The 27,854-nt window shown below is 43.4% G+C and overlaps 1 protein-coding gene across 1 annotated transcript; it reads right to left on the bottom strand.

The window, feature by feature from the left end:
- Positions 1-950: 950 nt before the first annotated feature.
- LRRC31 (leucine rich repeat containing 31) lies at positions 951-27,099 on the bottom strand. Its single transcript, XM_052648050.1, has 9 exons — positions 26,910-27,099; positions 20,551-20,694; positions 17,293-17,460; positions 12,593-12,760; positions 11,916-12,083; positions 10,972-11,136; positions 7,746-7,913; positions 3,905-4,072; positions 951-1,282 (listed from the first exon to the last, which is right to left on the bottom strand). The coding sequence occupies exons 1-9, from the start codon at positions 27,097-27,099 to the stop codon at positions 951-953; spliced, it is 1,671 nt and encodes a 556-aa protein (XP_052504010.1).
- Positions 27,100-27,854: the final 755 nt, after the last annotated feature.

Raw genomic sequence — 27,854 nt, 5'->3', positions numbered from 1 at the left:
TCTGTTGGAATAACATTGATTTCAAATTCAACATGTCCTTCAAGCAATGATTATAATAAGAATTATTACTGTAGCAGGAAGAAAGCAAAACATGATCTGATTAGAATATATCAGAATACAAATGTGTGAGCAGATCCCTCTGCCATGCAATGAATTTCATGCTCTAGTAAGAGAAAACCAGAAATTCCCCAAATCACCGACAGCAACACAGGAACTTTAATTAATGAATTAAATAGGTTTTATTAGGCAAATTCCATGTCAAAGAAATGCTCAGAGCTATTAATAATATGTTAATTTGTTCATTTTAGCAACAAAATATTTTATTTTATTTTAACAAGGCATGTTTTTGATACTGGGTTTTGAATTTTTGATCACTTTTCATGAAGATCTGTATGTCAGTGACCATTATTTGTATTCATGGTTTGTATCTGAGATAAAAGGCAAGAGAACATAAAACAATAAACAACTGAAGAGCATTCTTTCTGATGAAAATTACATTTCCATCAGACCACATTGAGACAGATATAATGATAAAGATAACATGAAAATGTTCCACAGTTAGTGCCTTTCACATTTTACATACTCACATAAAGACACACCCTTATATTTAAAACATTTAGTAAAAGAGGCAGAAAATTCTAGGAAAGAAAAAAGGAAATGTGTTACTGGAATCTAAACACTTTGTCAGGTCTTCTAAATAGAAAGTGAACTAACTATATATCCAAACAAATGAAAGCCCATTGAAAAATGTCACCCTTGTTTCATAAAATAGAGCATGAAGGCATGTTCATATTAGATTATCCTAAACATTTATTTACAAAGCTCTTGTAACATAAATCACGTTAAACAGCCCACAAGCTGGTATTCCTTTGACTTCACCAGGATTCACTCATGTTCTTTTCTTCTTCCTTTGGGTGACGCGTAGCTTCGTCGAGCCTTGGAAAGTCAGCTTACTGAAACCCACCATGGTCAAAGTGAACACTGCTTCTGTGATCTTGGTCAAAGCCTTGTAGTTCCTCCTCCTGTGAAGCTGGGAGAAGCCACCTCTTCATTGCTACCTCAGTGATCTTGGGAAGTTTGGTCACGGCACTTAGCAAGTGTCTAAACCATTGTCCGCATTTCCTAAAAGTTGATGGCCGAAGGCTGATATCCAGCTCAGTTAATTCCTTGAGGAGCCACAGGTTTTCGCAGAAGACGGTCCATCCTGCCTCACAGATGCTGTCGTTATAACTCAGGTCCAGCTTCTGCAGCCTGGCCAGGTGACCTGTCTGAATTACCGATGCTGAAAAACAAAAACACTCTGCTAAAAGCCAAGAACACATTCGAGTGCAACTGTTTTCCACTTCTAATAACACAACACACTAGCTCCAGGATTTGTAATAAGAGTGGCACTAAGTAATAGAATGTTTTTAGCTAGCAGTTTTTTACAGGGCATTTGAAATTACTCTAGAAACACCTCTCTGCATTCCATGTACAGCTTGAAAATGAATTTTTTTCTCCTTCCAAATTCCAACCCAAAGAATGTCTTTTCTGGTTGAGCTCATGCTCTCTGCTCTCCTGGAGCCCCGACTCTTGCTGCAGACTTTCTCTAATTAAATGTGAGGAGTGACTACTCACTGGCTTTAACTCAGGATCATTTGTGAATAGTCTTCTTGCTGTTTAATGCTGTTTCATTATTCATTGTTTATTTACTCATTTTTCATTCAACAGTTATTTGAGTACTTTCCATGGACAAAATATACTTGGATAATTTCTAATTCACGGGTCAGTTAGAACCTTTCACACATGGGTCAACTTTTCCTTTGAATAGCACACATTAGGTAGTATCACAGTGCTACCTAAAATTGCTCTTAATAAATAACTGTTAATGAGGAAGCTAAGAAAAGGAGCAAGGAGGGACAGCCAGAGCAGACGACACGTGCTTCCCTTTTCAGCCAAAAGCAGGAATGGATTAAAAAGATGAGATGGGCAGACTCTCAGAGCTGGCAGGGACCCTGGAGGGCTCCTCATTCAACCTCTAGATGGATGATCAGAGAAAAATCCCTCTCACAGCTTCTCTAAGGGGGACCAGCCTGAATCTGCCTGAAACCCCTTTCAGGCTGCCCCAGCAGAGGGAAGCAGCTCTCAGCTGGAGGAAGCCATGCTTCTGGGCCCCATCTGACCTTGCCACTGCCTATCTTCTGGGAATCTCAGCTCCTTCCACATGCCAACCATGCAGTATTGGACCACAGGTCCCCTCAAATGTCCCCCTGTTAGGACTAAACATACCCTGGTCCTTCAATCATTTGTCACACATCATGGCTTCCAGACTGGGCAGGATGCTCCATTCCCATCAAGGCTTACTATAAAGCTTTAGTAACCAAGCCAGTATGAAATTGGTAAAAGAATAGATGCATAGACCAATGGAGGCTTCCCTGGCAGCTCAGTGATAAAGAACTTACCTACATTTTCCTCTCACCCCCTTAACAGTATCTTTTTCACAGCATAACTCACAGTTTTGATAAAGATCTGTTTATCAATTTGCTAATTTGGTGGGCAGAGCTTTCTGTGTTATATATTAAAAACTTTTTGCAAAATTCAAGTTCCCAAGTATTTTTCCTATATTTTATTCTAAGGTTTTACAGTTACATTTTACTTATCCATATTAAGTTATTTTTGTCCAAGTTGTGAGATATAGGCTGAAGTTAATATTTTTGTGTATGATAGCTCAGTTAATCAAGCACTGTTAGTTGAAAAGACTTACTGAATTGCTTTTGCATTTTTGTCAAAAATCAATTGACCAGTTTGAAACCCCATGGACTGTAGCCTGCCAGATTCCTCTGTCCATGGGATTCTCCAGGAAAGAATACTGGAGTGGGCTGCCATTTCCTTCTTCAAGGGATCTTCCCGACCCAGGGATTGAACCCATGTCTTTTGTGTCTCCTGTATTGGCAGGCGGATTCTTTACCACTAGCACCACCTGGGAAGCCCTCATTAGTCATTAGGGAAATCCAAAATAAAATCACAGTGATTTGTGCCCATCTTCTAATTACAGTGTTTGGCCATAACACTTGTTTTGAAAACACGTATTTATTCCAACTAGATTGAAATATCAGAGAACAGTGTGAATGTAACATGAATTTCTTGTTTGCTTACACATAATTCATCCACAGGAAACACCAGGTGAACAGAAAAAACTACACCCAGCTGAGCAAAGCCAGGAATAGGCGTAAACAAAATTCACACATGCACAGCCCTCCCAAGGACAAGGAGCCTTGCCCATCCACATCCAGTTCCAACATTCTATTCTATGTCAGATAATCCTCCTTCTTTCACCACCATATCTGTATCTATCTCCTTTTTCTTTTTTTTAATGGTTGGCTGCACCTGGTGGCTTGCAGGATCTTAGTTCCCCAGCTGGGAATAGAACCTGCACACTCAGAAGTGAAAGCATGAAGTCCTAATCACTGGACCACAAGGAATTCCTCCATCTCATTTTATGAACCAGTCTCTACTGTGTATTTGGTTTTAGAATTGCCTGTGTCTCTTTAGCTTCCCAGGTGGCTCAGTGGGTAAAGAATCTACCTGCAATGCAGGAGATACAGGAGGGGCAGTTTCGATCCCTGGGTTGGGAAGATCCCCTGCAGGAGGGCATGGGAACCCACTGCAGTGTTCTTGCTGGAGAATGCCATGGACAGAGGAGCCTGTTGGGCTATAGTCCATGGGGTTGCAAAGAGTTGAACATGACTGAAGTGACTGATCACAAACCAGCTTTCTCCCAAGCAGATGTCAGGGAGCAGGGAAGGTGCACAGAGGGCTGAACTCCAGGCCTCATTGCCTCCTCCGCCTTCCTTCCCCCAGGCTGGCAGGGGGGGCACACTGGGCTCTGAGTGTCACGACGGCTTTGGAACCAGAAGATACAAACCCAGGAGAGCCATGTCCTCTGTCACCAGGGAACAGCTGCTCAGCCTCAGCACTTGAAGACACATCGAAAGCTTTAGCATCTCCAGGAGCAGCTTCAGGTTGCCGCCAATACACTTATTCCAAGAAAGGTTGACTATTTTCAGAGCAGGGAGGTGAATGGAGGCTTCAGCTGAAATTGACAGCGATAAGAATAGCAATAACTTAGACTTCCTTAGAGGTCATAAACTTTGAACAATAGCAACTTAGGCTAGGGCAACATATTATCACTGAGTTAAGACAGTTGTGGGCTTCCCTGGTGGCTCAGATGGTAAAGAAACCGCCTGCAATGCGGGAGACCTGGGTTCGATCCCTGGGTTGAGAAGATCCCCTGGAAGACCCACTCCAGTATTCTTGCCTGGAGAATCCCTTTGGACAGAGGAACCTAGTGAGCTACGTCTATGCGGTCACAAAGAGTCAGACATGACTGAGCAACTAGCACTTTCACTTTGAGAGACATCTTAGTTGCAGCATGTGGGATCTAGTTCCTGACTAGGGATCGACCCTAGTCGGTCAGTGGGTCCCCGGCATTGGAGTGTGGAATTTTAGCCCAGGGGCCACTAGGGGAGTCCTGAGATCCAGCAGTCTTTGGATTAAATTGGGTGAAAGAGGGAGATCATTTCTGGGTGTGGGCAGTGAAGAAGTGAAGTGACGTCTCTTAGTCGTGCCTGACTCTTTGCGACCCCGTGGACTGTAGTTTACCAGGTTCCTCTGTCCATGGAATTTTCCAGGCAAGAGTACTGGAGTGGGTTGCCATTTCCTTCTCCAGGGGATCTTCCTGACCCAGGGATCAAACCCAGGTCTCCCGCATTGCGGGCAGACGCTTTACTGTCTGAGCCACCAGGGAAGCCCTCCACAATTCCTTGTTTCTCCTGCCTGAAATGCATGGATTCAATTTATGTTGTCTATTTTCATCTGGAAGAAATTTTGGAAACTATAGAAAAGTAAAACTTGGTTAAATGGTTGAGTGAGTGAGTGAAGTCGCTCAGTCGTGTCCGACTCTTTGCGACCCCATGGACTGTAGCCTATCAGGCTCCTCCATCCATGGGATTTTCCAGGCAAGAGTGCTGGAGTGGATTGCCATTTCCTTCTTCAGGGGATCTTCACAACCCAGGAATCGAACCCAGGTCTCCCGCATTGCAGGCAGATGCTCTACCGTCTGAGCCACCAGGGAAGCCCCTGGTTAAATGGTTAATTCACTATCAACTGGCATTTCTTTCCTTCATCTCAGGTTTAAGAAGGAGAGAGAGAGAAACAGTTTTCTCATCTAGTCAAGATTTCCAGAGTGTGTCCTGGTTTTACATATCCCAGTAGCTTCTGAAACTGAGACAAGGCCAAACCTTCCTAGAACTCTGAAACACCAAAATGTATTGTGTTTATTTAACTGCAGTTACAGAAACAAGGAAGGGAAATAGTGTGTCTTGGAAAGCTGTTTAAAGGAAATTGAAAGATTTTCTGCCTAGTTCTCAGTTTCCCCTAACATTAAAACTAACCAGAGCAACTTATTCACAAGGTATAGTCATTAATTACATTTTACATTTCCTTTCTAAGAAATGTTTGAGGGGTAGATATATATTCTTTTTATAATATCTAATAAGAACACCCCTCCCACTCATATGATAGAGACCTATCAATAAGAAATTGAACTTTTTCTTCTAAAATGATATACAGAAATATGTATATATTTACTTGATTTACTTCTTTTTTATTATTGGTTTACTTCTTAATTCAAATGGAATAAAACAGATCTTCCTAGACTTATGGTGGGATTGCATCCTGATATGGAGAAGGCAATGGTACCCCACTCCAGTACTCTTGCCTGGAAAATCCCATAAACAGCGGAGCCTCGTAGGCTGCAGTCCATGGGGTCGCTAAGAGTTGGACACGACTAAAGAGACTTAGCAGCAGCAGCAGCATCCTGATAAGTTGAAAATATCTTAAGTAAAAAATGAATTTAATACACCTAGGTCATCAGTATAGCTTTGCCTAACCTGGTGGGCTACAACAGTCCATGGGGTTGCAAAGAGTTGGACACAACTGAAGTGACTTAGCAAACACGCACACAACCTACCTAAACATTCTCAGAACACTTATATTCATCCACAGTTGGGCAAAATCATCTTACACAAACCCTATTTTATACTTAAGTGGTGGATATTTCATGTTATTTATTGAATACTATACTGAAAGTGAAAAACAGAGTTGTCTGGGTACAGAGAGGTTGTTAAGTTTGCCTTTATGATGGCATGAGAGAGTATCATACCACATTATGTATCACTAGCCCAGGGGAAGATCAAAATTCTAAGTGTGATTTCCACTGAATGTATATTGCTTTTAGAAAGTAAAAGTCATTCAGTCATGTACGACTCTTTGCAACCCCATAAACCATATAGTCCATGGAATTCTCCAGGCAAGAATACTGGAGTGGGTAACTGTTCCCTTCTCTAGGGGATCTTTCCAACCCAGAGATCAAACCCAAGTCTCCCGCATTGCAGGAGGATTTTTTACCAACTGAGCTACGAAAGAAGCCCTTGCTGCTGCTGCTGCTGCTTCTAAGTTGCTTCAGTCGTGTCCGACTCTGTGTGACCCCATAGACGGCAGCCCATCAGGCTCTGCCATCCCTGGGATTCTCCAGGCAAGAACACTGGAGTGGGCTGCCATTTCCTTCTCCAATGCATGAAAGTGAAAAGTGAAACTGAAGTCGCTCAGTCGTGTCCGACTCTTTGTGACCCCATGGACTGCAGCCCACCAGGCTCCTCTGTCCGTGGGATTTTCCAGGCAAGAGTACTGGAGTGGGGTGCCATTGCCTTCTCCGAGAGAAGCCCTTACATCATCTTAAAGTCAAAAACTCTTAAGTTAAACCATTGTAAGTCAGGGACTATCTGTAGATTCATGTCACATGATGCAATTTAGTGTAATATCTACTTGATTATGATTCTTTGATTGTGTAGCTATAATTGAAAAGAGTTATGCCTTCTGATGGCCCATCAGACTCACAGCAATCCCAATTTATATTGACCTCAGTGGAATTACAAGGTAGTACAAATGTGAACCTCCAAAGTAGGTTATACAGCCACCCCTCCGTATAGACAAGGATATTGTTTCCAGAACCTGTCCATACTGAAGTCCCTTATATAAAGTGGCATAGTATTTGCACATAATATATGCACATCCTCCCATATATATACTTTAAATCATTTCTGTGCTGTGCTAAGTCGCTTCAGTTGTGTCCAACTCTTTTCAACCCTATGGACTGTAGCCCACCAGGCTCCCCTGTCCATGGGATTCTCCAGGCAAGAACACTGGAGTGGGTTGCCATGACCTCCTGCAGGATATCTTCCTGACTCAGAGATTGAACTCACAACTCTTATATCTCCTGCATTGGTTGGTGGGTTCTTTACCACTAGCACCACCTGTATAATACCTAACACAATACAAATTCTATCTATATAAACAGTTGCCTGAATGAGGCAAATTCAAGTTTTGCTTTTTGGAGCTTTCTGGAAATTTTTTCCCAATTATTTTTGACCTGCTATTGGTTGAATCCAGGGATTTGGAACCCCTGGATACAAAGGATCAAGTCTGCATACTTTAAATGTTAAAGGTTAAATTTGCAAAAGCCAGAAATCATCCATGTGGCCTTGAAAGTCACTTTTAAAAGAGCGTATTTCCTGAAAAGAGGACAGATTGACACTTCAATATGCCTATGGCTGAGCCTTGGAATGAAATTCACTTGGAGGGAAATAGAGGCCTCCCTCTTGGGTGATACTGTGCCGGTGTCTGCAGGGACCCGGAGAATCGCTTACCCAGGGCAGTAAAAGTCTCACTCTCCAAAGCACAGTTGCTGATTATCAATGACTTCAACACTGGTAAAAATCGGAGCCTGCTGAGTAGGTTTTCAGAATAGCTGCCCATCTCTTTGTTGGCAGATAAATCCAATTCCTGAAGACTCACGAGTAAAGGGATAACCTGAGCTGTTGAAACATCAAGAGTGACATGGCTTAGGCAGTATCTCACAAAGGGTCTCGGGAGGTGCCACAGTCTGCTTGATCAACAAGCATGGCTCTTGCTTATGTGACCCCTGCCCTTCCTTACACACCGTTCCTCCCCACACACACCAGCCACTTTCCCCAGCATGCAGCTTGGGCTCTTCTCTAAGCCTCTCTCCAGGCTGGAAGTAAAGAGCAAAGACTTCGGAGACAGAGGAAACTGGGTTCTCATCCTGTTTGTTCCTAAAGAACAGTGTGACTTTGGGTAAATTGCTTAACTTCTCTGAGCCTCAGTTTTCTCGATGATAATAACAATAACTACTCCATAGAGACAATGGGAAGATAAAGTGACTTGGTATATATATAGTGCCTGGTACAGTGCCTGGCACACATTAACTGCTCAGTTAATGTTTGATATGATCATTCTTTCCTCAGAATATAAGTCAGGAGTACTAGGAAGGCAATGAAATCAAGCAATCAGAACAGATGTCTGTTGGGACTTCCCTGGCAGCCCAATAGTCGGGACTACACGCTTCCAATGCAGGGGGCCTAGTTCAATCCGGGTTGGGGAACTAAGATCCCACATGTGGCTTCATTTTTTTTTTAAATTAAGGTATGTACATTGGTTAAAAAAAAATAATAATAACCAGATGTCTGTTGGTGACAGCACCAGAGTGGGGTCCTGAGGGCCCCTGCTGTGCCAGGAGGGACCCGTTTCCCTGTCTTTGTGCTGCTTTTCATGCTTTCAGGCCTTTGCCCTAGTTCTTCCCAGTGTGGGAAATATAGTTTCCTGGGACCCCTGTGGGGCTGACTCACCTCCTCAGAGCCTTCCAGGGCCACCAAAGCCACAGGAATCCTGTGGTCACAATCACAGCGCCCTGTTCTCTTTTCCTCCCAGCACCCCTGTTACGTGACTTGTTTGCGTATCTATTGTTCATTCACAAATCTTCTGCCCTCCCTCACTGAAGGTGAGCTCTGTGTGTAGAGGCTTCTTCCTGCCCAGAATGTGCATCAGAGTCTGGAAATCTGAGGCTCAAATGTTAGTGGAAGGAGAGAAGGACAGGAGAAAGGAAGGGGAAGGAAAGGAAAAAAGAGGGCAGGTAGTTGTGATCCCCGCAGATGCAACCATTTCTCCCTCGTCTGATGCCCACAGCACGTTGTACTCACCATGTGTACTAAGTCACTTCAGTCGCGTCCGACTCTTTGTGACTCCATGAACTGTAGCCTGCCAGGCTCCTCTGTCCATGAGATTTCCCAGGCAAGAAAACTGAAGTGGGTTGCCATTTCCTTCTCCAGGGGATCTTCACCATGTATTTGGTTTATTTCCGCCCCCACAAACTGAAGCCCCTGACTCTGAATTTCCCTTAGCCTGCAGCACAGGGCCTCGAACAATTAGATGATTAATCAGATGTCATTGGCTAAGTGATCCATAATTCCCTTTCTTTGAAGCCATTGAGAATGATCAGATAAAAGAATGTTCAATTCTTTAATATCACAAGGTAGAAAACAGTATGTATTTTCAATTCTGCCTTTTTAAAATTAAGCAGGAGGACCATGCAATTCTTACTAAATAATCATTACCTTTCTGGGGCTATTTACTCTATTGGTGGCCTCCAGATAATAGAGGCTAATCTCTTGGTTGCACTAGTGATAACAATTCAAGTCCTCTAGCACTTTAATTTTCATCTGAGCAGCAAGATGAGATGTGAAGTTTGTGTTATTCAGTTGTAGCAGGGGAAATTCATTATTTGGAATCCGATGGACTGATAATTCAGGAGTGTCTCCGCAGGTATGACACTCATAAGTAAAAGAGATGCTGATCCATCAGAATTTCCATTTGAAGCTCAAAAAGGTATTGTTTACTATTTTAAAATCTTCATGAAAGACTTGAACTCACCTCAATTTCCCAAATTGAGGGATAAGAGTCTAAGAAACAAATTAGCAGGGCTAAAAGATAGATATTAGACCCAAAGACCTATTTTGCTGTTTTCTTCCCCCAATTATAAGAAAAATGACAAAAATTTTCTTTTTCTCGTTCTTTATTGATTGATTCGTTCAATCACACATTCAACAAGCATTTGCTGGGTGCCAACTGTGTGCCAGAACTTGTGCACAAGCGGTAGAGAGATACTGAAGAAAACCATCGCTAGCTAGGAGGAGCCCATCGTTCAGAGAGAAAGCAGAGCATGGCTGGTGCGCATGGGAGTCAGCACAGTGTAGCTGGAGAAGTTGATGCGGGAAAGAAATAGAGAATGCAGTCAGAGCGACCGAGGAGCAGGAAAGCCATCTAGACTCTTGCAGTAATTTAGGCGTGAACTGACAGCGGGCTGGAGCAGGAGAGCAGAGGCCTAACCAGTGAGCCATGGTCAGACTCAGCATGTATTCTGAAGGTTTACTGTGGCTGCAGATGAATAAAACCCGTAATCTCTATGGCTGTGCTTGCTGTTAGGGGAAATCGCATATACGTTACCTGTCACAGGACTATATCTGTGGTAGGAAAGTAAAGGTAGTGACCTAAAATTGTAATTATGCACTATCCACTGAGCTTCTGTAACTTCACCTTATCTAAGTGCCTTGGCATAACCTGTGAGAGAGAGTGCCTCAACACCCTTCGTTTCGGCTTTCCCTCTACATCCTTCTTTGTAATATGCTTTGTGACATTAATAGATTCATTTCTAAACAGCCACAGGAATTCAAAATTTCTTCCTCCTTCACAGATGTCTATAGGAGTTTAGATTCACTAACATTCACCAACTCAGTGGAGGTGAGTCTGAGCAAACTCCAAGAGATAGTGAAGGACAGGGAAGCCTGGCCTGCTGCAGTCCATGGGGTTGCAAAGAGCTGGACATGACTTAGCAACTGAACAACAACAACATTTATTGGGCACCTAATATTTGCCAAATACTATATGGGGACATTCACAGAACGTTTATGATGTGATCCTCCCAGTAACTTCATAAACAGTACATCTCAGATTTGCCAGTTTCCCAAACATATGCCAAGGCTCTGAGAGCACTCCCTCAGCTCTGCAGCACCTACTCACTCAGGGACAACACGTCGTCAGCTGTCAGCGAGCACTGGCGAAGATCCAGCCCCTCCAGGTGCTCCAGCGTGGCCAGCCCTGCGGTGTCTTCAAACCCTCCACCCAGCTCCTTGTTGCAGGAAAGGTCTAGTGTCCTCAGCTCACACAAATATCTAAAGGCAGCATCTACAAAGAAGGTCAAAATCCCACTCTGACATATTACAGGACAGTCGGCAGGAGCGGAACAGGGCAGGGGGCAGACGTGGAGAAGGGAGACTAAGAAAATACATGCACTGTGATGACAAAACCCCAAGTGGAGGGATAACTGTCTGCTTTGTACCACTAGCCCCTTTGGACCTGACAATGGCTTCGAACACTCTCCCTATGACCTGCATTGATTGCTAGTGCTTTTGCTCAGATTTCTGCAACTAATGGTCCTTCCTCTACTATCCTTGAGCACCGATACATTAGCAGCATTCTAGACTTAAACTGCCAAGGAGAAGGATAGGACAGGCTCTAGAAGATTCAAGGATAAAAACACATTTCACTTTATATTCTCATGTAATGGGGGTACTCTATATAGCAGAGCAAATTTTAACTACAGATGTCACTGAAGTTGTTTTTATCAGCACCAATTCCTTCCTACTACTAAGCATAAAATAATGCTGGCACTTTCAAAAGTAAGAGAGAAATGGAGAGCTTTAGTAGCACACTTTTATTTTGCTCACTTTCTCTCTCAAATCTAAAATACCCTGGCCTTTTCGGAGCTGGCCATTTAGTTTTGTAATTGTAAAAATACATGCTCACTGTAAGACTTGGGAAATCAATAAAACTTTTAATTTTAAATTACCCATGATTTCATTCCCCAACCTAACCTCTGTTTCTAGTTTGTTATATTTCCTAACAGCTTAAAAAGTTAAACATAAAATAAAATTATATAGACGCTTCAGTCATTGCTAACTCACCCAGTAGCTTGACACTCTTTTGTGACAATCCACACGAATGTAACTTCAAGACTTTCAGGTTTGAGGTACTTTTTAGTCCATGAGCAATACTACTGAGACTGCCACCGATATTTCTGTTAATAGAAAGATCTAGTACTTCAAGGTTTTGCAGTCTAGGTAGCAACTGACCTGGAAGGAAAGAAATCCAAAGAACAACTCAGTAAAGATGCAGGGTGTGGGACTTCTCTGGCGGTTCAGTGGTTAAGAATCTGTCAGCAATGCAGGGGACACGAGTTCCATCCCTGGTCTGGGAAGATTTCATATGCCATGGGGCAACTAAGCTTGCAACGATTAATACTAAAGCCAGTGCTCTGGAGCCCACAAGCTGTAACTGCTGAGTCCATACACCCTAGAGCCAGTGCTCCGCAAAAAGAGTAGCCTCACCCACCACAACCAGAGAAAGCTCACTTGGAGCAATGAAGACCCAGCACAGCCAAAAAAGCAGATGTGGGCATGAAAGTTGGGGCAGGCGGGGGCTGTGGTGGGGGGAGTGTTACATCTTCATGTGACCTGGGATATAGTGAGCTACTTTTTCAATTCGGGGTGAGAGGAAGCACAGCCAATGTCAACTCCCAAGCTCTCCCATTATGGGCATCTTCACATTTCTCCTGGGAAAGACTCTACCAAATTCTACTTACCCACAAACACCCCATCTCCTGATGTGAGTGTACAGTCCACGAGCTCAAGTGTTCGTATCTTGCTCCCTTCTTGCAATGTCTGGAGGATCAGAGGCAAGTTTCCTCCCACTTTACTGTTCCAAGACAAATTCAACTCTTCAAGGTCAGGCAGGACTTTAAGTGCTTCTCCTGTTCAAAAAAAAAAAAAAAAAGGTCCAAAGATCAGGTTGGTTGCCAGGTTCACAAAGCAGGGAGTTCATTTGAAAGTCAATACAACCATCATTTATAAAGTATTGAAGCCGGGCCAGGTCCTGGTTAGATGCCGGGGAACAGGGAGGAGAAAAGGACCCAGTTCCTACCCATGACCAGCAGGGTGAGCTTCTAGGCATAGCCAGAGTTCTGAAGCCATGCTCATAAGCAAAAATTGTGAAAAAAAAAAAAAAAAATCCACTTGTTGGTAAGGGATGTGTGTCTGTCTTAGTCACTCAGTTGTATCCAACTCTTTGCAACCCTATGGACTGTAGCCCGCCAGGCTCCTCTGTCTGTGGGGATTCTCCAGGCAAGAATATGGTAGTAGGTTGCCATTCCCTTCTCCAGGGGATCTTCCTGACCCAGGAATCAAACCCAGGTCTCCTGCATTGCGGACAGATTCTTTACCTGAGCGACCATGATTTTACCAAATCGTTTTTATGGTAGTAAATATTTCTACCAGTCCGTCTACTTTCTCTCATCCACCCTCTTTAGGGATCATTATTGCTGAGAAGCTTGTCCAGAGGTAGAAATATAAAAGATTTAGAAAATAAAACACGAAGATTTAAATCACCCATAATTTCATTCCCCAACATAACCACTGTTATATTTCAGCCAGAGGTAGAAGCAAAAGCAGGGCACTGGCCATCACAGAGGAAAAGCTCACTCTGACATCAAGGATATCACATACAACTGATCCAACCACGGCAGGGAGGAATGAGTAAGAGAGCAATAGGCATTAGCAGCTCATGATGCCTTGGAATGCCAGCAGCTTATGACAGCCCTGGGGTAAAGCAGGATGCAGTGAGCAGGGATGAAACTTAACATTTCTGGGGCCACTTCACACAGGAAACACTTGAGGGCTACAGAGTGGAAGCCGGGAGAGAATGAGGGGTCAGCCCTTAGGAATGATTGTCATTGCTTTGGGGGCAGAACAGAATGGTGAGCTGCACACACGGAAAATATACTTTCTCAACATGTGGAGTCAATCTGAACACCAATTAAGAGTGTTGGAAGGTCCACTGAGTCCAGAAACCTCTATTCTACTGCTGGATACTGGGTGTGAACTTCTGCCACTGATTACTTATTCTATGGTTTAAGGTTTTTCAGGCATCCCTTGTGGCTCAGCTGGTAAAGAATTCACCTGCGATGCGGGATACCTGGGTGCGATCCCTGGGTTAGGAAGACCCCCTGGAGAAGGAAAAGGCTAATTCAGTTCAGTTCAGTTCAGTCGCTCAGTCATGTCCGACTCCTTGCGACCCCATGAATTGCAGCACGCCAGGCCTCCCTGTCCATCACCATCTCCCGGAGTTCACTCAGACTCACGTCCATTAAGTCAGTGATGCCATCCAGCCATCTCATCCTGGGTCGTCCCCTTCTCCTCCTGCCCCCAATCCCTCCCAGCATCAGAGTCTTTTCCAATGAGTCAACTCTTCGCATGAGGTGGCCAAAGTACTGGAGCTTCAGCTTTAGCATCATTCCTTCCAAAGAAATCCCAGGGTTGATCTCCTTTAGAATGGACTGGTTGGATCTCCTTGCAGTCCAAGGGACTCTCAAGAGGCTTCTCCAACACCACAGTTCAAAAGCATCAATTCTTCAGCGCTCAGCCTTCTTCACAGTCCAACTCTCACATCCATACATGACCACAGGAGAAACCATAGCCTTGACTAGACGGACCTTTGTTGGCAAAGTAATGTCTCTGCTTTTGAATATGCTGTCTCGGTTGGTCATAACTTTCCTTCCAAGGAGTAGGTGTCTTTTAATTTCATGATTGCAATCACCATCTGCAGTGATTTTGGAGCCCAAAAAAATAAAGTCTGACAGTTTCCACTGTTTCCCCATCTATTTCCCATGAAGTGATGGGACCAGATGCCATGATCTTCGTTTTCTGAATATTGAGCTTTAAGCCAACCCACTCTAGTATTCTGGCCTGGAGAATTCCATGGACTATACAGTCTATGGGGTTGCAAAGAGTAGGACATGACTGAGCAACTTTCACTTTAAGGTTTTTGGAGTTCTCGAGCCCCACTTAAACATGCAAATTCTTCAGGAATTTTAACAAAATAAGCCGATAAACAGGTATCATTTTGTATGCCATTGCCAGTCAATGGGGTGAGGCTTTGAACAGCCCTGAGGCGTGCCCAGGATCAGGGAGAAAGGGCATGATTGTCTGCAGTCCATCTAATATTGGAGCACTATACACTTGCCATCCTGCACTAAGCAGTTGTAACAGGTGTAATAATGTTGGGATGACTCCTGATTTATGCTTTCTTAACAATCAAGAAAGCTGAGCACCGAAGAATTGATGCTTTTGAACTGTGGTGTTGGGGAAGATTCTTGAGAGTCCCTTGGACTGCAAGAAGATCCAACCAGTCCATTCTAAAGGAGATCAGTCCTGAGTGTTCTTTGGAAGGAGTGATGCTAAAGCTGAAACTCCAGTACTTTGGCCACCTCATGCGAAGGGTTGACTCATTGGAAAAGACTCTGATGCTGGGATGGATTGAGGGCAGGAGAAGAAGGGGATGACAGGGGATGAGACAGCTGGATGGCATCACTGACTTAATGGACGTGAGTCTGAGTGAACTCTGGGAGTTGGTGATGGACAGGGAGGCCTGGCGTGCTGCGATTCATGGGGTCGCAAAGAGTCAGACATGACTGATCGACTGAACTGAACTGAACTGAACAATAAACCATTTACTCTCCTACCCTTCTTATGCCCCATCTGCCATTAAGGCTGAGTAGAGTATGGATGATAAGAAAGCTCCTCCTGGTAAAGAGGATATAGAAGTCCTTCCAGAGAGGATAAATTCTTGAGGAGAGGGAAAAGGACACAAAACATCAGTGACAAGGTTGCAGACGCTCTCCTGGACGAGATGAGTTTGGAGTGAGTCCCAGGGTAGAAATCCACTTGCTGGGTTTCCCTTGTGGTCTGTGGTAAAGAATCTTCCTTGAAATGCAGGGGACACTGGTTCGATTGCTAGTCAGGGAAGATTCCACATGCTTCGGGGCAACTAAGCTCCTGTGCCACAACTACTGAAGCCTGAGCGCCCTAAAGCCTGTGCTCCTCAACAAGAGAAGCCACCACAGTGAGAAACTCACGCACTGCAACTAGAGAGTAGACCCGCTTGCCACAACTAGAGAAAAGTCTGTGCAACGAAGACCTAGTGCCTACAAAAATAAAATTCAAATAAATAAATTTAAACATTAAAAAAAAGAAAATTTAATTTCTGGTTCCTTAAGGTTGGAGGATCATGAAAAAGATTAGATTAGTCAAAAAAAAAAAAAAAAGAAACTGTACTTCTTTTCATGCCTGAGTAACAGTGTGTTAAATTTGAGACTCTGCTACATGATAACCAGCTGCTAACCTATGAGGCTAAATTGATCATAGAAAACCACAGAAAGGTAATTTTGGATGGGGAAGTAGGGAAAGAAGGAATTATCAATTATTGAGTGCCTACTATGTGTCAAGCATGTAGTAGGTACTTTATAAAAATTATTTAATCCTCACAATTTTTTGACGTGGATATCATCCCCATTTCAGAGATAATAAAACCGAGGCTCGGGAAGGTTGTTTTGTCCATGGTCACAAAGATAGTTAGAAGTGGGACCAGGATTTGAACTAGGATCTGGCCATTTTCTAGGGATTGATTAGAGAGAAGTGCATCTGTGCAGACTCAGTCGTGTCTGACTCTGTGACCCTCATGGATTGTAGCCCACCAAGCTCCTCTGTCCATGGGATATTTCTGACAATACTGGGGTGGATTGCCATTTCCTCCTCCAGTTTAGAGAAAAGACATTGGCATAAATTTTGTTGCTTTTACAGAAATCTTTGCCGAGATGTAAATGATCAAAATACATAATTGAAATAAAGACTTGAGATGAAAAGAAGACTAAAAAAGTATGTCTGACATCTAAAATCAGCAAGCATTCCAGTAAAGCAGCTGGGTTAGCAGCATGACAAATTTTAGCCTACATTTTAGGTTATTCAACGTTCAACATACAAAACTAACTTAATTGAGGTTCTGGTTCTACTTAAACCATTGCTTTCATTTGAAAAATCTTGTTTTCATCAATTTTTTAAAAATAGGAATGGGAAAAGAGAAAAGTATTTTGAGATTGGAAAGGATCTTAATTTATCTATCCCAACTTCTCTGTGTTACAGATGAGGTAACAGATCCAGAGAGAGCAAATTTTGCAATTATTGTTTCCATTTAAACTCCCTGAGACCAGAGGCTTGGTCAGCCTGTTCCCCTCTTTATCCCAGGGCTTAGCACAATTCTGGGTGCAGGTTACACAGTTCTCTCGAAAGTATGCAAATGCTCAACACAGCATTGCCTCCTGTACGGACAGTGCTCTCATCCTCGTCCACAGGAATCCAAGGGGAGTGGGCACCCAGGTGATTTGCCCTTGAGGGTTTGGATTGCAGAGATCCTTCCAGGCAAGCACTCTCTCAAGGGAAGCATTCATCATACCCAGTGCCTGAACATCATCAGCGGTAAGTCTGCAACTACTCAGCCTCAGGATTTTTAACTTGCTGACAAGATGCATTTGCTGGGTGAGTACATGGAGGTTTCCACCTATGACATCATTCCAGGAAATATCCAGTTTTTCCAAGTCTGGGAGAGAAGGCAGCAAAGCAACTAGAAGTGAACACAAGAAAAGACAGATTTACATGTGGAATTTGTGATTTGTAGTAAACAGGATTCATGTACTGGATGGAAGGAGGATGAATGGGCTGACTTTCCGCACAGCAGGGCTCCCTCAGGTGTGCAACTGGAGACGTCATGATATTACATATCCTATTTCTGGGACCTTTTTTATTTCTGCCAAATAACTGCATTCTGAAAAGGCAGTGGTGTTTCTGTGAGATTTCATAAGAATTCCTTTACTGGAAACGGCAATTCAGCTACAACTGTTACTACTGCTGTCACTACAGTGTGTACACTGGTCCTTTTATTTTGCAAACCCTCTAACAACCATCACTCTGTCATTCTATTGGACCCTCAGGCCGAAGGCCCGGGGAACACTCCATTGGCCAGAACTGCTCAGACAGTGCCTGTTAACTATTTTTTCTTATCTAGATCACCTGGGTATCACCATCTTACAAACCTCCTTTTATACCTACATGGGCCAACATGTGGCGGTTTAGACAGGCACAAAGCCTGACCAGAACCTTCTCTGAGTCTCCTCCATTGCTCATGAAAAATGAAATTACTCTCTGTGAACAAAATTCTCCAAGGTTATCTTTATCTCCTGCGGCAACAAGACTTGAGTGGAAATGCCAAAGTCAAGGCTGGAAGATGTCTTTGCTTGCTTGCTTTTAAATGGCTGTCTTGGATGTCAAAATAGTGGCAGCAGTTAGACATCACACAGTGAGCTTCTAGAGTTACAGGCACAGCAATTCCTGACCTTCCACCATTCTGAAGAAATTCTGAAGACACACTTAGGGGCAAAAAAATATGTTTATAGTTGTTTTTTTTTTTTTTTTTTAACCAGCGTTCAAAGTGTTAGTCACTCAGTCATGTCCTACTCTTTGTGACTACATGTACTATTGTCCACCAGGCTCCTCTGTCCTTGGGATTCTCCCGGCAAGAGTGGGTTGCCATTTCCTTTTCCAGGGAATCTTCCCAGCCCAGGGATGGAACCCAGGTCCCCCACATTACAGGCAGATTCTTTACTGTCTGAGTCATCAGTTCAGTTCAGTTCATTTCAGTTGCTCAGTCGTGTCCGACCCTTTGTGACCCCATGAATTGCAGCACGCCAGGCCTCCCTGTCCATCACCAACTCCCGGAGTTCACTCAGACTCACATCCGTCAAGTTGGTGATGCCATCCAGCCATCTCATCCTCTATCGTCCCCTTTTCCTCCTGCCCGCCAATCCCTCCCAGCACCAGAGTGTTTTCCAATGAGTCAACTCTTCGCATGAGGTGGCCAAAGTACTGGAGTTTCAGCTTTAGCATCATTTCTTCCAAAGAAATCCCAGGGCTGATCTCCTTCAGAATGGACTGGTTGGATCTCCTTGCAGTCCAGGGGACTCTCAAGAGTCTTCTCCAACACCACAGTTCAAAAGCATCAGTTCTTCAGCGCTCAGCCTTCTTCACAGTCCAACTCTCACATCCATACATGACCACTGGAAAAACCATAGCCTTGACTAGATGGACCTTTGTTGGCAAAGTAATGTCTCTGCTTTTCAATATGCTATCTAGGTTGCTCATAACTTTTCTTCCAAGGAGTAAGCGTCTTTTAATTTCATGGCTGCAATCACCATCTGCACTGATTTTGGAGCCCCCCAAAATAAAGTCTGACACTGTTTCCACTGTTTCCCCATCTATTTCCCATCAAGTGATCGGACCAGATACCATGATCTTCGTTTTCTGAAAGTTGAGCTTTAAGCCAACTTTTTCACTCTCTTCTTTCACTTTCATCAAGAGGCGTTTTAGTTCCTCTTCCCTTTCTGCCATAAGGGTGGTGTCATCTGCATATCTGAGGTTATTGATATTTCTCCTGACAATCTTGATTCCAGCTTGTGTTTCTTCCAGCCCAGCGTTTCTCATGATGTACTCTGCATATAAGTTAAATAAGCAGAGTGACAATATGCAGCCTTGACGTACCCCTTTTCCTATTTGGAACTGTCTGTTGTTCCATGTCCAGTTCTAACTGTTGCTTTCTGACCTGCATACAGATTTCTCAAGAGGCAGGTTAGATGGTCTGGTATTCCCATCTCTTTCAGAATTTTCCACAGTTTATTGTGATCCACACAGTCAAAGCTTTTGGCATAGTCAATAAAGCAGAAATAAGTGTTTTCCTGGAACTCTCTTGCTTTTTCCATGATCAGGGAAGCCCAAAGCACTTCAGCAATTTAATTTTGTTTACCATGATCTTAACTGTTACAAAGTATGAAAGTCTATTGAACACATTAGAAGGCAAAAAACTAGGATTCCTGGGACACAGCTCTGGAAGATTTCAGTTCAGTGGGTTTGGGTGGGACTCAAGTGTATGCATTTCCACAGGTTCTGCAAGATTCTGACCCGTACACAGGCATTTGAGAATCACAGGCACAGTTACAGTTTCCTGTTAAGAGATCTGTCTCAAATGTAATGGCATGGATTTTAATTAAAATAGTCAAGGACAGCCCCTGCCCACCCCGCCTCACTCAAAAACAGTTCATTTGATTCCTCTGTTGGTAGACACATTTAATGTGATTAAATACTTGACTTAAGATGTCCGAAAAAAGAGAATCTTTAAGAAGGTGATGATGGTGTTGTTGAGCAGAAGGTTGTTTGCAATCAAACTGTTGCTAGAGTGTCACAAACAGGAGTTGTTCTTTTGTGTAAAAAAAAAGTGTGAGCAATAATCACTAGGAATGATACTTTTCATCCCACAGATAACAACATGATGCCGCTTTAAATTCCCAGCAGGGCTTACTTTTATGGACGAGTTTATATCATATATAGGAGGAGATGAGTTTCAGAGAGTTAGAGGTAATTAATAGAGAGGTAAAATTGTTCAGGAAAAAACAAACCTCCCACCTAAATTTGGGCTCAAATCTTTGAGACTTGAGGAAGAATCAATTGACTTTTTTTTTTTAAAACAGCAATGTGGCTGCTCTTCCCGAATACTCTAGGCCACCCTGCAGACCTCAGGTTACCAAGTGAGGATGGAGCGCTTTGCCTGCTCATCTCAGCCCTCTGTGCCCTCTGTGCCTCTGGATAAGATCGACTCCATACAGACCCGTCTCCCTCACATCCGCTGTTGTCAGTCTGCAGTTGTTCAGATCTAGACACTTGTTGACAGCCTTTCTGCCTAGCTTCTGCAGAAACCGCTCATTTTCCTCCATCCTGGATCTCGGTTCTGTTTCTGAAGTGAGAGTCTTGGCTGTATGATAAGAATAAAGAAGACTTTGCTATGAATGACAGTATAAAGATGAGACACATGAGAAGACAGACAACTGTGAACTAGTCCTTTGTGAAACCTCAACTCAGAAGGGGACAAAACCTGACCTCTGTCCCTGTGGCTGGTGCTCAACACTGGCTGCTCTAGGGACCCTTTTCCTACAATGGAGCCTGAGGAACTCAGGGGCTTTTCTTTCATGGCCTGACCTGGGCTTCTTGCATGGAGACTGAATCATGTTCCTAGACGAAGCGGTAAACTTGTCAGCACCATGTTAAGACAGCTCTGGTGGAAGGATGCACAGACATCTTTGGTGAATGCACTGCTGGGAGAGGTGCCCACATGCTGGCCTCCTAACAGGACAGACGAGGAGGGGGGACATTGCAGTCCCCCCTGATGAGCCTCAGATGGCTAAAAGGAGCAAGTGAAGCACTCGCTGCTCATTTCCTAGACCCTTCAACTAGTAAATCCAGACAGTAGTGCCTACAAGAGCTTTTGTATTTTCTCAACTCCTGCCAGAGAATATATTCAGAAAACCTCATTTGTCTTTGTTACTAGGTACTTTTTTTTTTTTTAGGGACATGCGTGACACCCTTGCCAAGTTCCTCTGTAATAATGCTGCACTATGTCACTAACATCTAAAAAGATTAAATAAAAATAAAAAGCTACAATTTTGTGTGTGTGTTACTTTTTTGTCAGGGTTAGTAGAGTATTACTGTACATTTGGAACTTATGTTTCTGACTCTTTGCAACTCCATGGACTATTAATTTTATTAATTAATAATTAATTTTATTGTCCACTACCACATGTGTCAACATGTAAGCCACATGTGGGACATACTGTACTTTTGTAAGACAAAATGCATAAGCATGTACAGACAGTGACTTTAATTAGGGACTTCCCTGTTGGTGCAATAGTTAATAGTCCACGCTCCCACCACAGGGGGGCATAGGTTCAGTCCCTTGTCAGGGAACTTAAATCCTGCATGCCAGGTGGTGAGGCCAAATAAATAAATAAAACATATACAAACAGTATGCATACTGGAATCCAATAGGAAAGCATAAGTTCCAAATGTACAGTAATACTCTACTAACCCTGACAAAAAAGTATACAAATCATATAGAGAAAAAGAAAGATATTGGCACCGGTGAAAATGAAAAGATAGCAGCATTACCATAGTAGTAAATTTAGACTAAAATATTAGCAGAATAATAGACTCCATCTCTCTTCTGCAGCGGGTCTGGTGGCTTGCCATTCTTAAGAAAACCACCTATAGGCCAACCTAGGATGGTTGGTGTTGCCACATTCTACCAGTAAGAGGCAGCATCATCCACCCACCATTTACCTCTTCACTCTGGCCTTCAATTTTTATTATAGTAAGCTGTATACAAGGTATTTTATTTTGGGTAGGGTTGCAGATTTAAGAAAAACAAAAATACCATGTCCAGTTAACCTTAAACTTCTGGTAAACAAAGAATCATTGTTTAGTAAAAGTACATCCCAAATAATGCAGGTATTTTTCTTTTTCTGACAACCCTAATTTGGGGTGGATCATAGGAGAGTTATGGATGAGGGGGACGAGGACAGACTGCCTCTTATATGCCAGTGAGGACAGAACATTTTGTGTACACTTGATGCAAGGAGTCATAAGCACACTGTCTCATAGATTTGGAAGCCGAGACTCAGACTGTTAATTGGTCAGCAGCAGAGTCAGAATTTGAACCCAGAACAATCTGCTCCAAAGCCCATTATGTGTGTGTGCTTTTTAAATATTTGTGCTTAAATTTTTTTCTCTGCATTGTGTCTTGCACTCCTTCTTGTCTTTTAGCTTTTTTATCTCTGTAGCTTCAACCTACAACCATGCTCAAGTTCCAGCTTCACCAAGCCTTCTTTTTTTTTTTTCTCCTCAAGCCACTGTTCTGTCAATCATTTCCTTTACTGTCAAATGTTTGAAAAGAGAGGAGTGTGCTTGCTGGCCCCACTTCTTCAACACTGTTACCAATTAGTCCTCTACATTCTGGTTGCCACACTTATCTGGCCAAATAAATTGTTTCTCCAAGGTCACCACCACCAATGATGTATGTATGGTCAGGCCATTAAGGATGGTTGTTCTCTTGATCTCTATCCATCCCCTACTTGACCAGGCCCTGCTTCCCTCACATGACTATCCAATCCTCTTAATTACAGGACTTAATTAGTAACTGCCTGCCTGCTTGCCCCCTGCCCCAGCTGCTGGTTTCCCTGGTTACTGATGAGCCCACCTCCCCTATAAATGGTAGCCTCCTCCTCCGGGTGAATATCAAAGACTGCTGCCATGTTCTGCCCGTTGCCTGTCACACATGGTGGGGTGTGACTCCAGGATCTTTGTGTAAGATGCCCCTAACCAATGAACACTGATGTCTCTGTTGCTGTCACCAGGCTTTTTCTTTGGTCTTAAGTCTGGGCAACTACAAGATTTGCAGGCCAGCGGGGGGCAGCCCAACAACCAACCAACTGACAGATTCTGAAATCCCTTTGCAGACCACACCCTACGTGGGTGCTCTGTAATATTTATTTTATATGATTGATTGGCAAGTCCAAGGCAGCACAGCTGGAAAACCTAGATCAACTCGTGGGTCTATCAGGTAAGCAAGTCATTTAACTTCTCTGAGCCTTGGTTTACTCATCTATAAAATGGAAATTATAATTCCCACCTGGTTCACTTATCAGGAGTGTAGTGACTTAAAGTTGCTGAACCTTCCCAGGAAGATGGGACTCTACAATACCTTTGACATGATACATACTTTTTAAACATTGTTGAATGAACAAATAGCTAAATGAGTGAATGAATGAATATTCGCTTTATAGTTCCTCAATTACCAAAATCAAGATGATAAATCTTTATCAAAACACATAAGTATAAATATAAGTACCCATTTTTGAGGCCCCCACACATCGCCTTACAGACCATATGTATGTTTTTTTAAATCTAGGAAACTCTTCCTTCAAAAAATATCTTATGTGACAGCTCAGTATATATAACAAATGAGTCAGATCTGCTACAGGTTGGCTGTTGCTAAAGGAGGGCTGGCACTCCGTGGAGGGGGCAAAGTCACCACGTGTGAGCAGCTCTGTGGAGTGATTTGGGGCCTTTTCTGGCTGCTGTTCTGCTGAACCAAGTTCTTGCTTCTCCAGGAGATTCTGTGAGCCAAGCAGGATCTTTTCATTAGGTTCTTTTCCAAGCTAAACCTGGAGAGGTTGGCTTCTGTTGTTTACAACCAAGAATCCTAATGCTCTCGTAAAACATGATTACGTGTTTGTAATGTGGGTGGTGCGGTACAGGGAATCAAGATAACAAGTTCCTGTTAACAAGGAGCTACCTGTCTGATGGAGGAGACAGATGAAAGAGCCACGGTCACAGTACAGAGAAGTACAAGGGTGGAGGCCAGCAGGGGTGCCAGGTGGCCCAGGGTAGAGACAGTAAGTGCTTCAGTTCTTGGGATGGGTGTTGGCAAGCTTCCAAGTGGAAGTATTAGTCACTCAGTCATGTCCGACTCTTTGCAACCCCATGGACTGTAGCCCACCAGGTTCTCTAACCATGGGATTCTCCAGGCAAGAATACTGAAGTGGATTGCCATTTCCTTCTCCAGGGGATCTTTCCAACACAGGGATTAAACCCAGGTCTCTCGCATTGCGAGCAAGTTCTTCACTGTCTGAGCCACCAGGGAAGCCTAAGTGAAATAAATTGCGCCTTAAAGATGAGTTGGAGTCAGCCAGGTGAGTGGTCAGGAGGGAGGGATAAGTGGGGGAGGGGTGCAGAGGGAGGGTAGAGACACAGGGAAGGTCTTTTTTGGCACAGGGACCCGCTCTGGGGGAATGTGGCCAGATCAGGAAACTGCAGGTAAATCACAATATCAGCAGTAGAGGAGGAATGTGAGATTGGGGGAAGGCAGAGGCCGTGAAGAGATATTCAGCTTACCAGAAACACCATGAAGATCATGCTTGAGAATATAGACTTTGTCTTCAAGGCAAGAAAGACTCAGTGAAGAATTTCAAACCGGTGGAAGACATCTGTGGTTTAGAAAGAGCACCCGGCGGAACTGTGGGGGACAGGCTGGCAAGAGAGCAAGATCAGGAGGAGGGAAACCAGGTAGGAAACAGCAGCAGCGGTCCATGCAGTAGACAGGAAAGCCAGGACAGCAACAGAGAGGACCAGCTAGGTCCCAGAGCCATCTGGGGGACGATTCATGCAACTCCAGGGGCCACTGAGTTTGGGGAGAAATGAACATGGAGATGCCACGCACATCTTGAGGGGCTGGTATTCGCCAGCTGAGATAACCAGCTGACCGCACTGTTAATTTAATCATGATAATAGTTATCCACTGGGGCTTCCCAAGTGGCTCAGTGGTAAAGAATGTGCTTGCTGACAGGAGATGCAGGTTTGAACCCTGGGTTGGGAAGATCCCCTGGAGGAGGAAATGGTAACCCAATCCAGTGTGCTTGCCTGTGGAATCCCATGGACAGAAGAACCGGGCAGGCTACAGTCCATAGGGTTGCAAAAGAGTCAGACATGACTGGGCAGTACTACCTGGGTATCCATTAACCACGTTCCCAAAGCTCCAAATCATACTTTAGAACAAATAGCAACAACCTTCTGATTACCTTCTTTTAAAGACAGACTTCTTAATTTTCTACTTTCAAAAATGTATTCAAACTGCCCACAGGTAAAGTGATACTTCTGGTGTTTGGAACAAATAATCTGACAGATGTGGGGGTAAGTATAAATGAAATAAGACTGGCCATGGGTTGATAATTGTTAGAGGGAGGTAATCATGGGGACTCATATTCTCTCTTTTACATGTGTTTGCACGAAAAGTATAAATGTTTTTAAAATACACTTACTCTAATAATATACTGATGACACTGTATATGTCATGACTTTAGAGAGAGGGTGGCAATATTTTCATAACCCTGGAATTTGTAATCTCTGTGCTGGGAATTTTCAGCTATTTAGTGTAACACAGTGAAGGAGAAAACAAGGGACTGGGAAAGCCAAAGATACTCACCAAAGGGCAAAAAAAGGAACTTAGTAATTATGCCATAGGCATAGAATGGAATATTATGCCACTGTCAAAAGTAGGCATATGAACGTCATGTAACCATGTGAGCATTGAACAGTATAATAAATCCCAGAAGGAGGATCACAGCTCCATGTAAGCTCAGGAGGCTTTTATAAGCTCTTCCAATTGTACAAAGCATGTCCGTTTGGCCTCTGCTGCCTCTGACTAGTCTTCTCCTCTCACCCTCTATCCATCTCTCATCCTGCTTCAGCATCCCTAACCTCCTGGCCAGCTCTCAAGCACTCCAGGCTCACTCCCATATTGGGCCTTTGCATTTACAGATCCCTTTGCCTGAAAAGCTGCTCCCTAAAATATCCATATGGCTGGCTTCATTCATTCTACGTGGCTGCCTTTCAGATCTCAGCTCAAGAGTTTCTGTTACTAAATCAGAAACTCCTTCCTGCCAACTGCATCTAAAATTACCCCAGCCCATCATTCGCTATCCCCTTATATTGCTTATTGGTCTTCATATGACTTATCACACAAAAAGTATGCCTGCTTTTGGTCCCTTGTATATATAAGGTTCTCTTTTGTGTGGCTATATTTCTAATAAGCGACTGGCACATAGGAGGTACTCAATATTTGTTGACTGGTTGGTTGACCATAAATATATGCATATGAAAAGAATCTGAAAAGAATCTTGAAGAGATAGCACTTTGTGTTAAAATGAAACTGGGTATTTTTCTCTAAACCTTTCATTGACATAATTACTTTTGATAATTTAAAAGTAAAATGAGCAAATTATTTAAAATATTCAAAAAAAATAAATGTTTAGAACAGATTTCATTATATTAGGTATCATTTAACTCATGTCATCTCTTTAGGGGAGAATGCTAAGTCACTTCAGTCATGTCCAACTCTTTGTGACCCTATGGCCTGTAGCCCACCAGGCTCCTCTGTCCATGGGATTCTCCAGGAAAGAATACTTGAGTGGGTTGCCATGCCCTCCTCCAGAGGATCTTTCCAACCCAGGCATCATAACTACTTCTCTTGCAACTCCTGCGTTACAGGCTGATTCTTTACCTCTGAGCCATGGGGGAAGCCCTTAGGGGAGAAAACTGATCTAAAAAATTAAGAAATAACATCAGGCAGAAGCTTACCAATGTCCAAGGAGATTGTCTTCAGTGTCCTGTCCTGGGGTTGGGAATCAGTTGTTTTGGGGTCAATGCTCTCTTTTCTGCTTCCAGCTTTGGGGAACCTGGATTTTGACCCCCTGATGCTCTCGTTGACAAGTGAAGCCTGGGGTGTAGTTTCTCCATCTGAGGAACTTTCCTTCCCTGTTCGACTCATGGTCAAGTTGAGCAGGGTCTTTCTCAATACGCCATCTTCCTGTGGTTTTCTGTTTTCTAGGATTTCAGAAAGAGAAGAGAATAACACTGTCAAGCCTCTGTGAAATCCAACTTCCCTACACATGTTTTTGTTTCCCCTTTCTGTTCTTATTGCTGGTAATGTTTAACATAGAAATAAGAAGGATATATCCCAGGATCCTGGAACTAATAGATAGCAGCAGATACAAATCCAAAGCAAATTTGAGTTTGAAACTTTGCCCTATTTTATTGTGAGAAACGATTCTTTAAACACCTCTTCGACAAGTGCATTGAATGTGTCGATACCTTTTGAATTTCAACGGTCATAGTTACCTTCTGAGAGAGATTGTATAGAAGTTGGCATGCCTCTAAGCTCCCTGGCCCTTTGCAAACTGTCACCCAGAGGAGACTGCTTCAGGGACTCCAGGTGCATCTCTTGGCATTTTCACTGTCACTACTCAGCCCTGCACTTGTTCCCATAAAAACACATTGGCAGTCAGGAATTAATTCACTCCACGAAGTGAACGTACTCTGGGCAAGATACTGTTCTTGACGCGAGAGAGTCAGTGACCAACAAGACACAGCTCACGTTACTTAAGTCTTAACCTGGTAGAAAGATGGCTCCATATGCTAACAATTACCCTGGGACAAGGGCTGTCAGGGAGAAGAGACCCCTGTGGTCAGGGAACCCACCACTGGACTAAGCCTGGCTGGGAGCATAACTCTGAGCAATGAGTG

Source organism: Budorcas taxicolor, chromosome 1 (assembly GCF_023091745.1).
Source record: "Budorcas taxicolor isolate Tak-1 chromosome 1, Takin1.1, whole genome shotgun sequence".
Lineage (NCBI taxonomy): Eukaryota > Metazoa > Chordata > Mammalia > Artiodactyla > Bovidae > Budorcas > Budorcas taxicolor.
The sequence above is the reverse complement of the archived record's forward strand: the minus strand, read 5'-3'. Positions and strand labels throughout refer to the sequence as shown.

Coding starts and splice junctions, on each gene's coding strand:
- LRRC31 (XM_052648050.1), bottom strand. CDS start 27,099: ATGAGTCGAACAGGGAAGGAAAGTTCCTCAGATGGAGAAACTACACCC. Junction 20,695..26,909: donor GACAATCTCCTTGGACATTG/GTAAGCTTCTGC, acceptor CTTATCATACAG/CCAAGACTCTCACTTCAGAA. Junction 12,761..17,292: donor TGATGATGTTCAGGCACTGG/GTATGATGAATG, acceptor TTTTTTGAACAG/GAGAAGCACTTAAAGTCCTG.